This window comes from Cynocephalus volans, chromosome 8, assembly GCF_027409185.1.
Source record: "Cynocephalus volans isolate mCynVol1 chromosome 8, mCynVol1.pri, whole genome shotgun sequence".
NCBI classification, from domain to species: domain Eukaryota; kingdom Metazoa; phylum Chordata; class Mammalia; order Dermoptera; family Cynocephalidae; genus Cynocephalus; species Cynocephalus volans.
Window position 1 is genome coordinate 148,612,017 of NC_084467.1, and position 13,775 is coordinate 148,625,791.

General features: G+C 39.9%; 1 protein-coding gene across 1 annotated transcript; it reads left to right on the forward strand.

Annotated features, from left to right (window-relative positions):
• The first annotated feature begins 4,109 nt into the window (after positions 1-4,109).
• LOC134384427 (protein CASC3-like) lies at positions 4,110-11,270 on the forward strand. The gene is made up of 2 exons (XM_063105939.1): positions 4,110-4,133; positions 8,525-11,270. Exons 1-2 carry the CDS (start codon positions 4,110-4,112, stop codon positions 10,649-10,651), a joined length of 2,151 nt encoding a protein of 716 aa, XP_062962009.1. The 3' UTR covers positions 10,652-11,270.
• The last annotated feature ends 2,505 nt before the right edge of the window (positions 11,271-13,775 follow it).

The following is a 13,775-nucleotide window of genomic DNA, read 5'->3' on the forward strand; positions in this document are numbered from 1 at the left end:
TCTGCAATTGTTGGAGGAAACTCCATACCATTTTCCATAGAGGCTGCACCATTTTGCAGTCCCACCAACAGTGTATGAAAGTTCCTTTTTCTCCACAACCTCGCCAACATTTATCATTCACAGTCTTTTGGATTTTAGCCATCCTAACTGGGGTGAGATGGTATCTCAGTGTGGTTTTGATTTGCATTTCCCAAATGCTGAGTTATGTTGAGCATTTTTTCATGTGTCTCTTGGCCATTTGTATATCTTCCTTTGAGAAATGGCTATTTAGCTCTTTTGCCCATTTTTTAATTGGGTTGCTTGTTTTTTTGCTGTAAAGTTGTTTCAGTTCCTTGTATATTCTGGATATTAATCTTTTGTCAGATGTATATTTTGCAAATCTTTTCTCCCACTCTGTTGGTGGTCTTTTAACTCTGTTAATTGTTTCTTTTGCTGTGCAGATGCTTTTTAGTTTGATATAATCCCATTTGTTTATTTTTCCTTTGGTTGTCCGTGCTTTGGGGATTGTATTCATGAAGTCTGTGTCCAGTCTTACTTCCTGAAGTGTTTATCCTATGTTTTCTTTAAGACATTTTATTGTTTCAGGGTGTATATTTAATTCTTTAATTCATTTTGAGTTGATTTTAATATATGGTGAGAAGTATGGATCTAGTTTTATCATCCTGCATATTGATATTCAGTTATCCCAGCACTATTTGCTGAAGAGGCAGTCTCTTCCTCAGTGTATAGGCTTGGTGCTTTGCCAAAGATCAGATGGCTGTAGGTGTGTGGGTTGATTTCTGGATTCTCTATTCTATTCCATTGATCATTGTGTCTGTTTTTATGCCAGTACCATGCTCTTTTGGTTATTATAGCTTTGTAGTATAGTTTAATGTCAGGTGGTGTTATGCCTCCAGCTTTATTATTTTTTTCTCAGTATTGCTTTGGCTATGTGTGGTCTTTTGATATTCCATATAAATACCTGGATAGTTTTCTTTTCCATTTCTGAAAAAAATGTCATTGGAATTTTGGTGATTTCATTGAATTTGTGTATCACTTTGGGTAGTATGGACATTTTCACAATGTTGATTCTTCCAATCCAAGAGCATGGGATATCTTTCAATCTTCTGTCCTCTTTAATTTCTCTCATCAGTGGTTTGTAGTTCTCATTATAGGGATTTGTCACATCCTTTGTTAACTCAATTCCTAAGTATTTTATTTTCACATGGAAATTAAGCAGCATTCTACTTAATGACATATTGGTCCAAGGAGAAATCAAAGAGGAAATCGAAAAATTTATTGAAACTAATGAAAACAATGATACATTATACCAAAACCTGTGGGATACTGCAAAAGCAGTACTAAGGGGGAAATTAATCACATTAAATGTTTACTGCAGAAGAATGTAAAGATGGCAAGTGAACTACCTAATAATTCACCTTAAAGAACTAGAAGAACAAGAACAATCCAAACCCAAAGTTAGCAGATGGAAAGAAATCATTAAGATCAGAGCAGAACTTAATGAAATTGAAACCCCAAAAATAATACAAAAGATCAATGAATCAAAAAGTTGTTTTTTTGAAAGGATAAATAAAATTGACAAACCTTTAGCATGGCTAACTAAAAAAAGAAGAGAGCAGATCCAAATAACAAAAATTAGAAATTACAAAGGTGATATTACAACTGATACATCTGAAATACAAGGAATCATTCTAGACTACTATAAACAACTATATACCAACAAATTTGAAAATCTGGAAGAAATGGATAAATTTCTGGACATGCACAAGCTACCAAAACTGAGCCAAGAAGATGTAGAAAACCTGAATGACCTATAACAATAAAAGAGATTGAAGCTGTTATCAGAAGGCTCCCAACAAAGAAAAGCCCAGGACCAGATGGATTCACAGCAGAATTTTACCAAACATTCAAAGAGGAATTGGTACCAATTCTCTACAAACTATTCCAAAAGATTGAAACAGAGGCAATTATCCCATACTCAGTCTCTAAAGCAAATATCACCCTGATAGCAAAACCAGGTAAAGACACAACTAAAAAAGAAAACTGCAGGCCAATATCATTGATGCACATAGATGCAAAAATCCTCAATAAAATAATAGCTAGTAGAATACAGCAACACATACACAAAATTACACACCATGATCACGTGGGATTATTCCCAGGAAAGCAAGGTTGGTTCAACATACACAAATCGATAAATGTGATATACCATATCAAGAAAATCAAGCACAAGGACCATATGATCATCTCTACAGATGCTGAAAAAGCATTTGATAAAATTCAACACTCATTCATGATAAAGACTCTCTATAAGTTAGGCATAGATGGAAAGTATCTCAACATAATTAAAGCCATATATGACAAACCCACTGCCTATATCATCTAGAATGGAGAAAAGCTGAAAGCTTTTCCTTTAAGAACAGGAACTAGACAAGGATGCCCACTCTCACCACTCCTATTCAACATAGTGTTGGAAGTAGTAGCCAGAGTAATCAGAGAAGAGAAGGAAATAAAGGGCATCCAGATTGGAAAAGATGAAATTAAACTGTCCCACTTTGCAGATGACATGATCCTATATATCGAACAGCCTGAAGCCTCTACAAAAAAAACCTCTTGGAGTTGCTAAAGGATTTCAGCAAAGTAGCAGGATACATAATCAACACACAAAAATCAGTAGCATTTCTATTCTCCAATAGTGAACATGTTAGAAAGAGAAATCAAGAAAGCTTGCCCATTTACAATAGCCACCAAAAAAACAAGTTTTTACTTCTGGGCCATTTAAAATAGACAGCAAAGAATGACCAAAAAGTCCAAAATATCATCCTCTTTACTTATACTAATATTGGAAAAGCAATGCAAGTAAATAGATTTCCCATTTTTAACTCTATAACTAAACAAATTTAACCATGGATTACCAGCCCCACTTTACTACCTCATTCTTCCACACATGGAGTGGGGTTTGGCATATCCATTTAAATTAGTCTGTCTCTGTTGCTTATAGCAGAAATACCTGAAATTGGGTAGTTCGTAAAGAAACAATATTCATTGCTTACAGCTTCAGAGACTTGGAAGTCCAAAGTCCAGGGGATGCATCTGGTGAGGGCCTTGTTCATGATGACTCTATGCAGTGACACAGGATGTCACATGGTGGATGGCTAAGCAGAGACAGCAAGAGAGAGAGAGAGAGAGACAGAGCGCACACACGTGGAATTCTGATGTGCTCTCTTTTAAAGCCATCAGAATCACAGCCATGATCACCATTAAACCATCAATAGATTAACCCACCCATCAGGATACAGTCCTCACAATCTAATCACCTCTTTAAAGCCCCACTTTTAATTACTATGATAGGATTATCTACCCAGTAAACATTGTCACAGTGGGAATCAAGTCTCAATGAGCTTTGCGGGGACATCTAATCCTTAGCATTCTCCCCCTAACTCTCCAAAACTAATGTCCTTTTCACATACAAAGAAATTCATTTCATCTCCGAAGTCTTAACATGTTTCAACTCAAAATTTCAAAGTCTGAACTCCCATCTATGAAATCAAATCAAGTTATCTACTCCCAAGACAAAATGGTACGACAAACATAGGGTACACATTTCCAATCAAAAAGGGAGAAATAAGCCAAAAGAAAGAAGTAATAGGTTGCAAACAATTTCAAAAACCAGCAGGATAGGTGTTAAATATTAAAGCTGGAGAATCATGTACCTTGACCCCATGTTTGTCATCCTCCACAGACTAATGTGGGGATTGGGTCCTCAAGACCTCAGGCAGCCCTGCTGTAATGGCTTTCCTGATTTCCAGCCATTCTTTACCTTTCCCAGGTTGGCATTGCATGCTGGTAGCACTACAGTTATGTGATCTCCATGGTGGTTCCATTGTCGTGGCTCCACTAGATATAGTACTGTTGGGAATTCTCTCCTTCAACTTCGACCCTATGTTTCCACTTGGCATTGCTTTAGTGAAGGCTTTATTTGGTGACTCCAACCCTGTGACAGATCTCTTCCTGGGTCCCCAGGTTTTTTCATACATCCTTTGAAATTGAGGTGGAGGCTTCTAAGCCTCCACAGCTCCGAGATTCTGTGAGCCTATAGACTTAACGCCATGTGGATACTGCCAAGACATCGGGTTTGTATATTCTGAAGGTGCAAGTTCTGCCACACCAAGGGTCATTTTAGCTACTGCCGGGCAACAGAAGCAGCTGGAAAAACTATAGCAAGACAGGGTGTTGATGCAGGGAGTAGGTTCCTGAAGTTTCCCTGTGCAGCAAGCCTATGGAAGGTGTCTTGGGTTGTTCCCAAAAGTCATTCTTTTTTGCCAGGCCTCCGGACTTGTGATGGGAAGGGTGACTTTGAAGATCGCTGAAATGCCTACAAAGTCTTTCTTTCATTCTCTTGTATTCCGTATATTCTTTACTAATCTCCTTAGCAAACGTTTGCTGGACTACACCCCTGCTTTATTCTCCCAACGACAATTTTTCACTCTTTATGTGGTCAGGCTAAGAATTTTTTTTTTTTTAATTTTTTCCCTGTTTTCTTTTGAATTATAAATTCTGGTGTTATGTCTTTTTTTTTTTTTTTTTTACCATAACTCAGCATAGGCTGTTGTAAGTAGGCATGCCACTTCATGAATGGTTTGTTGCTTAGAACTTCTTTCCACCAAATACCCTTTCAACACCTTATACTGTCAGAAAGGATTAAAAAGTTATACCCAACTACTTGCTGTCTTCAAGAGACTCACCTCACCTGTAAAGATCCACACAGACTAAAAGTGAAGTGATGGAAAAAGATATACCAGACAAATAGAAACCAAAACCAAAACTAAAACCAAACAAGAGTAGCTATTCTTATATTAGATAAAATAGACTTTAAAACAAAAACCATAAAAAAGATAAAGAAGGCCACTATATAATGATAAAGGGATCTATCCAGCAAGAAGACATAACTATCATAAATATATATGCACCCAACACTGGAGTACCAAGATATATAAAATGAACACTATTAGGCTTAAAGAAAGAGGTAGACCTTGATACAATAATAGTGGGGGACCTGAACACCCCTCTCTCAGCACTGGAGAGATCATCTAGGCAACAAATCAACAGAGGAACACAGGATTTAAACTACACTTTACACAAATTGGACCTGGCTGATATCTACAGAACATGTCATCCAGCAACTACAGAATATACATTGTTCTCATCAGTACATAGAATATTCCTCAGGATAGACCACTTGTTAGGTCATAAATCAAGACTTACCAAAGTGAAAAAAAAAATCAATGTCATCTCAAGCATCTTTTCAGACCACAATGGATTGATACTAGAAATTAAGAAGCAAAACTCAGGACACTATACAAATGTATGGAAGTTAAACAAAAGTCTCTCGAATGACCTATGGGTCCAAGAAAAAATTAAACAGGAAATCAAAAAATTTCTCAAAACTAACAAAAATCAAGACACATCATATCAAGACCTGTGGGATATTGCAAAAGCAGTACTAACAGGGAAGTTTATTGCAATTAATGTTTACATCAAAAAAGTAGAAGGATTTCAAATAAACAACCAAATGCTACACACCTCAAAGAACTAGAAGAACAAGAACAATCCAATTCTAAAGTTAGTAGATGGAAATAAACAATTAAGATCAAAGGAAAACTAAATGAAATAGAGACAGAAAAAATGACACAAAGGATTAATGAGACAAAAAGTTGATTTTTTGAGTAGACAGACAAAATAGACAAACTATTAGCTAGGTTGAGAAGAAGAAGAGGGAGAGAGAGAGAGAGAGAGAGAGAGAGAGAGAGACCGAAATAACAAAAATCAGAAATGAGAAAGGAGACATTACAAACAATACCACAGAAATACAAAGAATCATTAGAGACTATTAAAAACAAATATAAGCCAAGAAATTTGAAAATCTGGAGGAAATGGATAAATTTCTGGACACTTACTAACTACCAAGACCGAACCAAGGAAAAATAGAAAACCTGAACAGACCAATAACAAGCAATAAGATTGAAGCATCGATCAGAAGTCTTCTAACAACAACCAAAAAAGCCAAGGACTTGATGCATTTACTAATGAATTATACCAAACTTTGAAGAGGAATTAATACCAGTTCTCTTAAAACTATTCCACAAAATTGAAGCAGAGGCCACTCTCCCAAAGGGGCCAGAATCACCTAGCTCCAGACAAAGATACAACACAAAAAAGGAAAAGTACAGGCCAATATCTCTGGTGAGCATAGATTCAAAAATCCTATACAAAATATTAACAGTCAGAATGCCACAACGCATCAAAAATATTATACACCATGATCAAGTGTCCATCCCAGAGATGCAAGGATGGTTCAGCATACACAAGCCAATAAATGTGATGCACCACTTCAACAAAAGCAGAAACAAAAACCATATGATCATCTCAATAGATGTAGAAAAAGCATTTGATAAAATTCAACATCCCTTCATGATAAAGGATCTCAGCAAATTAGGTACATAAAGAAATTATCTTAGCACAGGAAGAGCTATATACAACAAATCCACTGCCAATACCATCCTTTCAGCTTGTTTCTTAAGATCAGGAACAAGACAAGTATGCCCACTGTCACCAAACCTATTAAACATAGTGTTAGAAGTGCTGCAAGAGTAATCAGGCAATAGAGAGAAATAAAAGGCATACAGATTGGATATGAAAAAGTCAAACTGTCCTGGTTTGCAGATGACATGATCCTATATATAGATCTAAAGACTCTACCAAAAAACTTGTAGAGCTCATTACAATTTCAATAATGTTGAAAGATACAATATCAAACACTCAAAAATCAGTAGAATTTTTATTCTCCAATAAAAAAACTAGCAGTAACAGAAATCAAGAAAATAAGCCCATTTACATTAGTTACAAACAAAATAAAAACAAACACCAGGAAGCAATTTAAGCAAGGAGATGAAACATCTCTACAGAGAGAACTAGAAATTAGTACTGAAAAGAATTAAAGAAGACACAAAAAGATGGAAAGATATTCCATGCTCTTTGACTGAGTCAACATTGTCAAAATGTCCATACTACCCAAAGCAATCTACAGACTCAATGCAATCCCCATAAAAATATTGATGACATCTTTCACAAAAACAGAAAAAACTATCCTAACTTTCACATGAAACAACAAAAGACCCTGAATGGTCAACGCAATCCTGAGCACGAAAAAAAAAAAAAAAAAAATTAATAAAATAAAATAAAATAAAACAAAATAAAGCCAGAGGCATAACAGTATCTGACTTCAAATTTTACCACAAAGCTATAGCAACCAGATCAGCAGGATACCGGCATAAACATAGACATTCAGACCAATGGAACAGAATAGAGAAATTAGAAATCAACCCACAGACTAGCCAGCTGATCTTTGACAAAGGCAACAAGAACATGCATTGGGGAAAAGACTGCCTCTTCAATAAATGTTGCTGGGAAAACTGGACATTCATAAGTAAAAGAATGAAGCTAGACCCATACCTCTCACTGTATACCAAAGTCAACTCAAAATGGATTAAAGACTTAAGTATAAGACCTAAAACTATAAAACTACTAAAGGAAAACATGGGGAAATACTTCTGGAAGTAGTACTGGGCAAAGCCTTTACAAATAAGAGCCCCAAAGCACAAGCAACAACAACAAAAATAAGCAAATAGAATTATATCAAACTAAAAAGCTTCTGCACAGCAAAAGAAACAATTAACAGAGTGAAAAGACAACCTAGAAAATGGGAAGAAATATTTTCAAACTATACTACTGACAAAGGATTAATATCCAGAATATACAAAGAACTCAAACAATTTAACAGTAAGAAAATGAGTAACCAGAATAAAAAATGGGCAAAGGATCTGAATAGACATTTCTCAAAGTAAGCTATACAAATAGCCAACAGGTACATGAAAAAATGCTCAACATCACTAATCATCAGGGAAATGCAAATCAAAACTTCACTGAAATATCATCTTACCTCAGTTAGACTAGCTATTATCAAAAAGGCAGAGAGTAACAAATGCTGGTGAGGATGTGGAGAAGGGGAAACCTTCCTACACTGTTGGTGGGACTGTAAATTAGTACAGTCACTATGGAAAACAGTATGGAGGCTCTGCAAATAACTACAGATAGAACTGCCATACAATGCAGCAATCCACTGCTGGGTTTATACCCAAAGGAATAGAAATTGTCATGTTGAAGGAATATGTGCACTCCCATGTGTATCACAGCTCTCTTTATAATAGCTAAGTTAGAACCAACCTAAATGTCCATTGACAGATGATTGGATAAGGAAAAGGTGCTATGTATCCTCAAGGAAATAGTACTTGGCCATAAAAATGAATGAAATTTTTCCTTTTGTAGCAACATGGATGCACTTAGAGAATTTTATGTTAAATAAGCCAATATAGAAAGAGAAACACCACGTCTTCATTCCTAAGTAGGAGCAAATAAACAACCAACAATTACAATATTACATTGAACTTTCAAAAACAAAGAGAAGGTTTTCCGTAAGACGGCGGACCGGCGGCGGCAGCGCGCTTCGCAGGACACCGAGGACGAAGAATCTGGCGCTTCGGGCTCAGACAGCTGTGGCTCCCCGGCGCGGGGTGGCGGCAGCTGCAGCGGTAGCGCTGGAGGCGGCGGGAGCGGTGGTTCTCTGCCTTCACGGCGCGGAGGCCGAGCCGGGGCCCTTCCTCTGCGGCGGCTGGACAGCGGGGGAGCTAAGAGCGCTGAGGAGTCGGAGTGTGAGAGTGAAGATGGCATTGAGGGCGATGCCGTTTTGTCGGATTATGAAAGTGCAGAAGACTCAGAAGGTGAAGAAGGGGAATACAGTGAAGAGGAACACTCCAAAGTGGAGCTGAAATCGGAAGCTAATGATGCTGCGAATTCTTCAGCAAAGGAAGAGAAGGGAGAAGAAAAGCCTGACACCAAAGGCACTGTGACTGGAGAGAGGCGAAGTGGGGATGGACAGGAGCGCACAGAGCCTGTGGAGAACAAAGTGGGTGAAAAGGGCCCTAAGCATTTGGATGATGATGAAGATCGGAAGAATCCAGCATACATACCCCGGAAAGGGCTCTTCTTTGAGCATGATCTTCGAGGGCAAACCCAGGAGGAAGAAGTCAGACCCAAGGGGCGTCAGCGAAAGCTATGGAAGGATGAGGGTCGCTGGGAGCATGACAAGTTCCGGGAAGATGAGCAGGCCCCAAAGTCCCGACAAGAGCTCATTGCTTTTTATGGCTATGACATCCGCTCAGCTCACAATCCTGATGACATCAAACCTCGAAGAATCCGGAAACCCCGGTTTGGGAGTCCTCCACAAAGAGATCCTAATTGGATTGGTGAATGGCCAAACAAGTCCCATCGCTACCAGGGTCTTGGGGGTACCCTGCCACCAAGGACATTTATTAACAGGAATGCTGCAGGTACTGGCCGCACGTCTGCACCCAGGAATTACTCTCGATCTGGGTGCTTCAAGGAAGGTCGTGCTGGTTTTAGGCCTGTGGAGGCTGGTGGGCAGCATGGCGGTCGGGCCGGTGAGACTGCTAAGCATGAGACTAGTTATCGGTCAGGGCACCTGGAGTATACCCCTGTGAGGGATCCATCTCCAGAAGCAGATGCACCAGTGCTTGGCAGTCCTGAGAAGGAAGAGGCAGCCTCAGAGACACCAGCTGTGGCTCCTGACACTGCACCACCAGCCCCTGACAGGCCAATTGAGAAGAAATCCTATTCCCGGGCAAGAAGAACCCGAACCAAAGTTGGAGATGCAGTCAAGGTTGCAGAGGAGGTACCCCCGCCACCCGAAGGGCTGACCTCAACACCTCCAGTCGCAGAAACTGCCCCTCCTCCACCGACTAGGACTGGGAACTGGGAGACTACAGTGGATTCTACTGCAGGTGGACTTGAGCAAGACGTATCACAACTAAATATAGCAGAACAGAATTGGAGTCCGGGGCAGCCTTCATTCCTGCAACCACGGGAGCTTCGGGGTATGCCTAACCACATACACATGGGAGCAGGACCTCCACCTCAGTTTAACCGGATGGAGGAAATGGGTGTCCAGGGTGGTCGAGCCAAACGCTATTCATCTCAGCGGCAGAGACCTGTGCCAGAGCCCCCCACCCCACCTGTGCATATCAGTATCATGGAGGGACATTACTATGATCCACTGCAGTTCCAGGGACCAATCTATACCCATGGTGACAGCCCTGCCCCACTGCCTCCACAGGGCATGATTGTGCAGCCAGAAATGCACCTTCCCCACCCAGGTTTACATCCCCATCAGACACCAGCGCCTCTGCCCAATCCAGGCCTCTATCCCCCACCAGTGTCCATGTCTCCAGGACAGCCACCACCTCAGCAGTTGCTTGCTCCTGCATACTTTTCTGCTCCAGGCGTCATGAACTTTGGTAATCCCAGTTACCCTTATGCCCCAGGGGCACTGCCTCCCCCACCACCTCCTCATCTGTATCCTAATACGCAGGCCCCATCGCAGGTATATGGAGGAGTGACCTACTATAACCCTGCCCAGCAGCAAGTGCAGCCAAAGCCCTCCCCACCCCGGAGGACTCCTCAGCCAGTCACTATCAAGCCCCTTCCACCTGAGGTTGTAAGCAGGGGTTCCAGTTAATATGAGTTTCTGAATATTTTAAATGTAACATCATATAAAAAAACAGCAGAGGTGAGAACTCAGGAGAGAAGAGAAATACAACTGGCTATCTACTACCAGGAAGGCTTTAAAGATACAGGGTGGCTTCTACTAGCAAGCAGCTGAAGGAGGAGGACCCCTACCTTCCTCTGAGGACAGGCTCTGTTGGAGAGGGAGAAACAGGTGGACTTCCTCCCACCTCTACTCTTTGCTTGAGTTTTCTGTGCTCAGGGGAGCAGAGATCCAGACAGCCCAGGCTTCTGCATCCAGATCCAGAAGTCCGTGGTTTTTTTTCCACTTTCTCTTGGGAAATTCAAGTGTCTTCTGCTCCAGGGAAGCTCCTTCCTGTTTGTTTTGTTTCCTAAGATGTTCATTTTTAGAGCCTGGTTCGCTATTCTTAAATTAATATTTTATTAGTTTTCTCTCTTTCTCTCTGTTTCTTGCTCTCTCTGCCTTTCTTCTGGTTTGCTGGCCTCTCTGGCTTCCCTTTTGACTCTTCCCTGCATCCCAGGTAATTGAGAATGTATCAGCCACCCTTCCCCAACCAAGTCGAAAAAGACCTAGTCTCTCAGTTTTTGTTGGTTTTTGTTATTCTCTTGTACACTTGGATTCTCTTAACTCCTCTACCCCCGTGGAAGCATAGCTGTCTGTACAGTGTCCCATTGTGGAGAAAAGCTCAGAGTGGGTGGATAGGAGCCCTTCTTTTTGACTAAGGTTTTTAGGAGTCTGAGCTTCCATCAGTACCTGTACTACAGTGGGTTTCAGTCCTCTACTGAGGGCAAAGTCTCTGCTGTGGAGAGAGATAGCAAACCAGATGCTTTTGTGAAAGAGGGAGGGTGAAGTGAGAGCCTTTTTGCACCTTAGGGGTATGTATTTTTCACAGTCCTCAGGGCTCAGTCTTTGAAATAAGTGGAATTAGAGGGCCCTGCTTCTCTTCTTTCCATCCCTCCTACCACACTCCCTTTCTAGTTGCTGTGGACCATTGTATCTCTCTAGAGGCAAGTATCCAGCCGGCAGTCTACCCTGTCCTTTGTAATTGCTTTTCTCCATGTCTTTCCTGCTACAGTGTTTTGGATGTTACTACTTTCTTTTCCCCAAATTCTACTCCTGTCCTTGCAAACAGAAGATACCACACTTGGGCTTAAGACCTAAGGAAGCCACTCACCTTCTGGACAAGGGCTCTTCCCTCCTTTCCTCCTTATCCATGGCACTAAGCCACTCCCCTGCTCCCTCTGCGGAAGAGATTCCTGTTACTGCAGCACTTGTGTCTGCCGGGCATAACTTGGCCACTGTCCCTGTCCTATAGAACCTGAGGGAGAAGGTGGTGGCTGTGTCTTTCCCCCGGTAATTTCACTGTTTTTATTCCTTCCCTCTGGCAGCTGCCCTAACCACTCTGAGTCACAGGTGTGTGGAGTGGGTGGGGAGGGGAGAGTGGCACTTAAGCTGTAACCCCCAAGGAGGAAATAATAACCTAGAGATTCTTCCAGGGGTAGCTGGTGGTTGTGCCTTTTGTAGGCTGTTCCCTTTGCCTTAAACCTGAAGATGTCTCCTCAAGCCTGTGGGCAGCATGCCCAGATTCCCAGACCTTAAGACACTGTGACAGTTGTCTCTCTTGGTCCACTGTGTTTAGTTGCAAGGATTTCTCCATGTGTGTTTTGTTTTTTTGTTACTGTTTTAAAGGTGCACATTTGTGATCAGCATTGTGACTTGGCGGTAATAAAATTTAGACTATGAAAAAAAAAAAAACAAAGAGAAGAAAATTGTAGCTTTTAGGGGTGGGAAAGAGGGAGAAGGGGGGTTAGAAAGAAATTTGTTGAGTATCACAAAGACATTACGTTTTGCATACTTGATTATACTAATTATCCTGATTTGATCACCAGATATTACATTCAATACACCAGGTATTGATATTCAAATCTGTTCTCCACAATATGTATAATCAATTATGTTTCAATAAAAAACGATCAAAAAAAAAAAAAAGAATTAGCTATCATCACTGAGGTTGAAAAATTTACCAACTTGGAAAAACACATTTAGTGAAACAAAACATATGAACAGATACATATCAATGCAGTATAGTAATTGAAAAGGCAGAGATTTCTACAAGGTAGTGGGCAGCAAGGGTTAAACCCATCTCTGGGATGCAGTAGATAATATGTTTGGGAATATTCATGGATTTCTTTATAGAAGAAAAAATATGACTTTGTTTTTGTAATCTCAGTAGGAATTCACAAAGCAGAAAACTGGAGACAATGCAATTGTGGCAGAGAGAAATAACAATTTTATTCAGGGACATTCAATCTGTTTTATGTTGTTGGATAGTAAAGCTGTTTAATTTTTTTTATTTCTAATATTCTTTAAATATTATCTTCAGTTAATCTCTGCAAATTAGATGCCGTTATGATACTATTAAAAGTATGAATCATGGATATGACTATAAAATCTGCAGGTGTAGGAGAATCTGCTGTAATAGTTTTAATAAAAATAGCCTGCATTTCACTGATATGTGCAAAATTTACTTCTCCCTTCCCCCCTTTTCTTAAATATTAATATTATCTAAATGTTTTTAAAACACTTTTATCTGTAAAAGTTCTAATAATGCAACTAATTAGTAACATATATTTTTATTTCCTACTTCATTTCACAAATGATTTACAGAGACTCCTCAGTCTCATAATCATGAACAGTTTAATCCTAGTTTAATTGAAATATCTAATCTTTTTATCCTTTTTACCCCCTTATTATCACGGCACTTGTGCTTTAATCTCATTTAAAAAAAATTTTGGACTCTACATTCTCTCAAGTTATCAATCAATTTTCACTTCAAGCCTACCCAACAGGGTCCTAATGATTCATAATTATAAATTACTGTCATCCTGTCAGTACCCTCACATTACTTGCCCCCTTACTCTTCTGCAGAACTGACCTATCGCACACCAACCATGCAGTATTTCTTTGTTCTCTCCTTTCTATTCCAGGAAAAATGCTGACCACTTTTAAGTATTTACCTGAAGTGCACAAATCAGTCCACCACAAATTTATGCTCTTTAATTCAAAGTAAACTATCTTGGCTTTTCTATGCTTTGCTAATAGCATAGAACAGAAC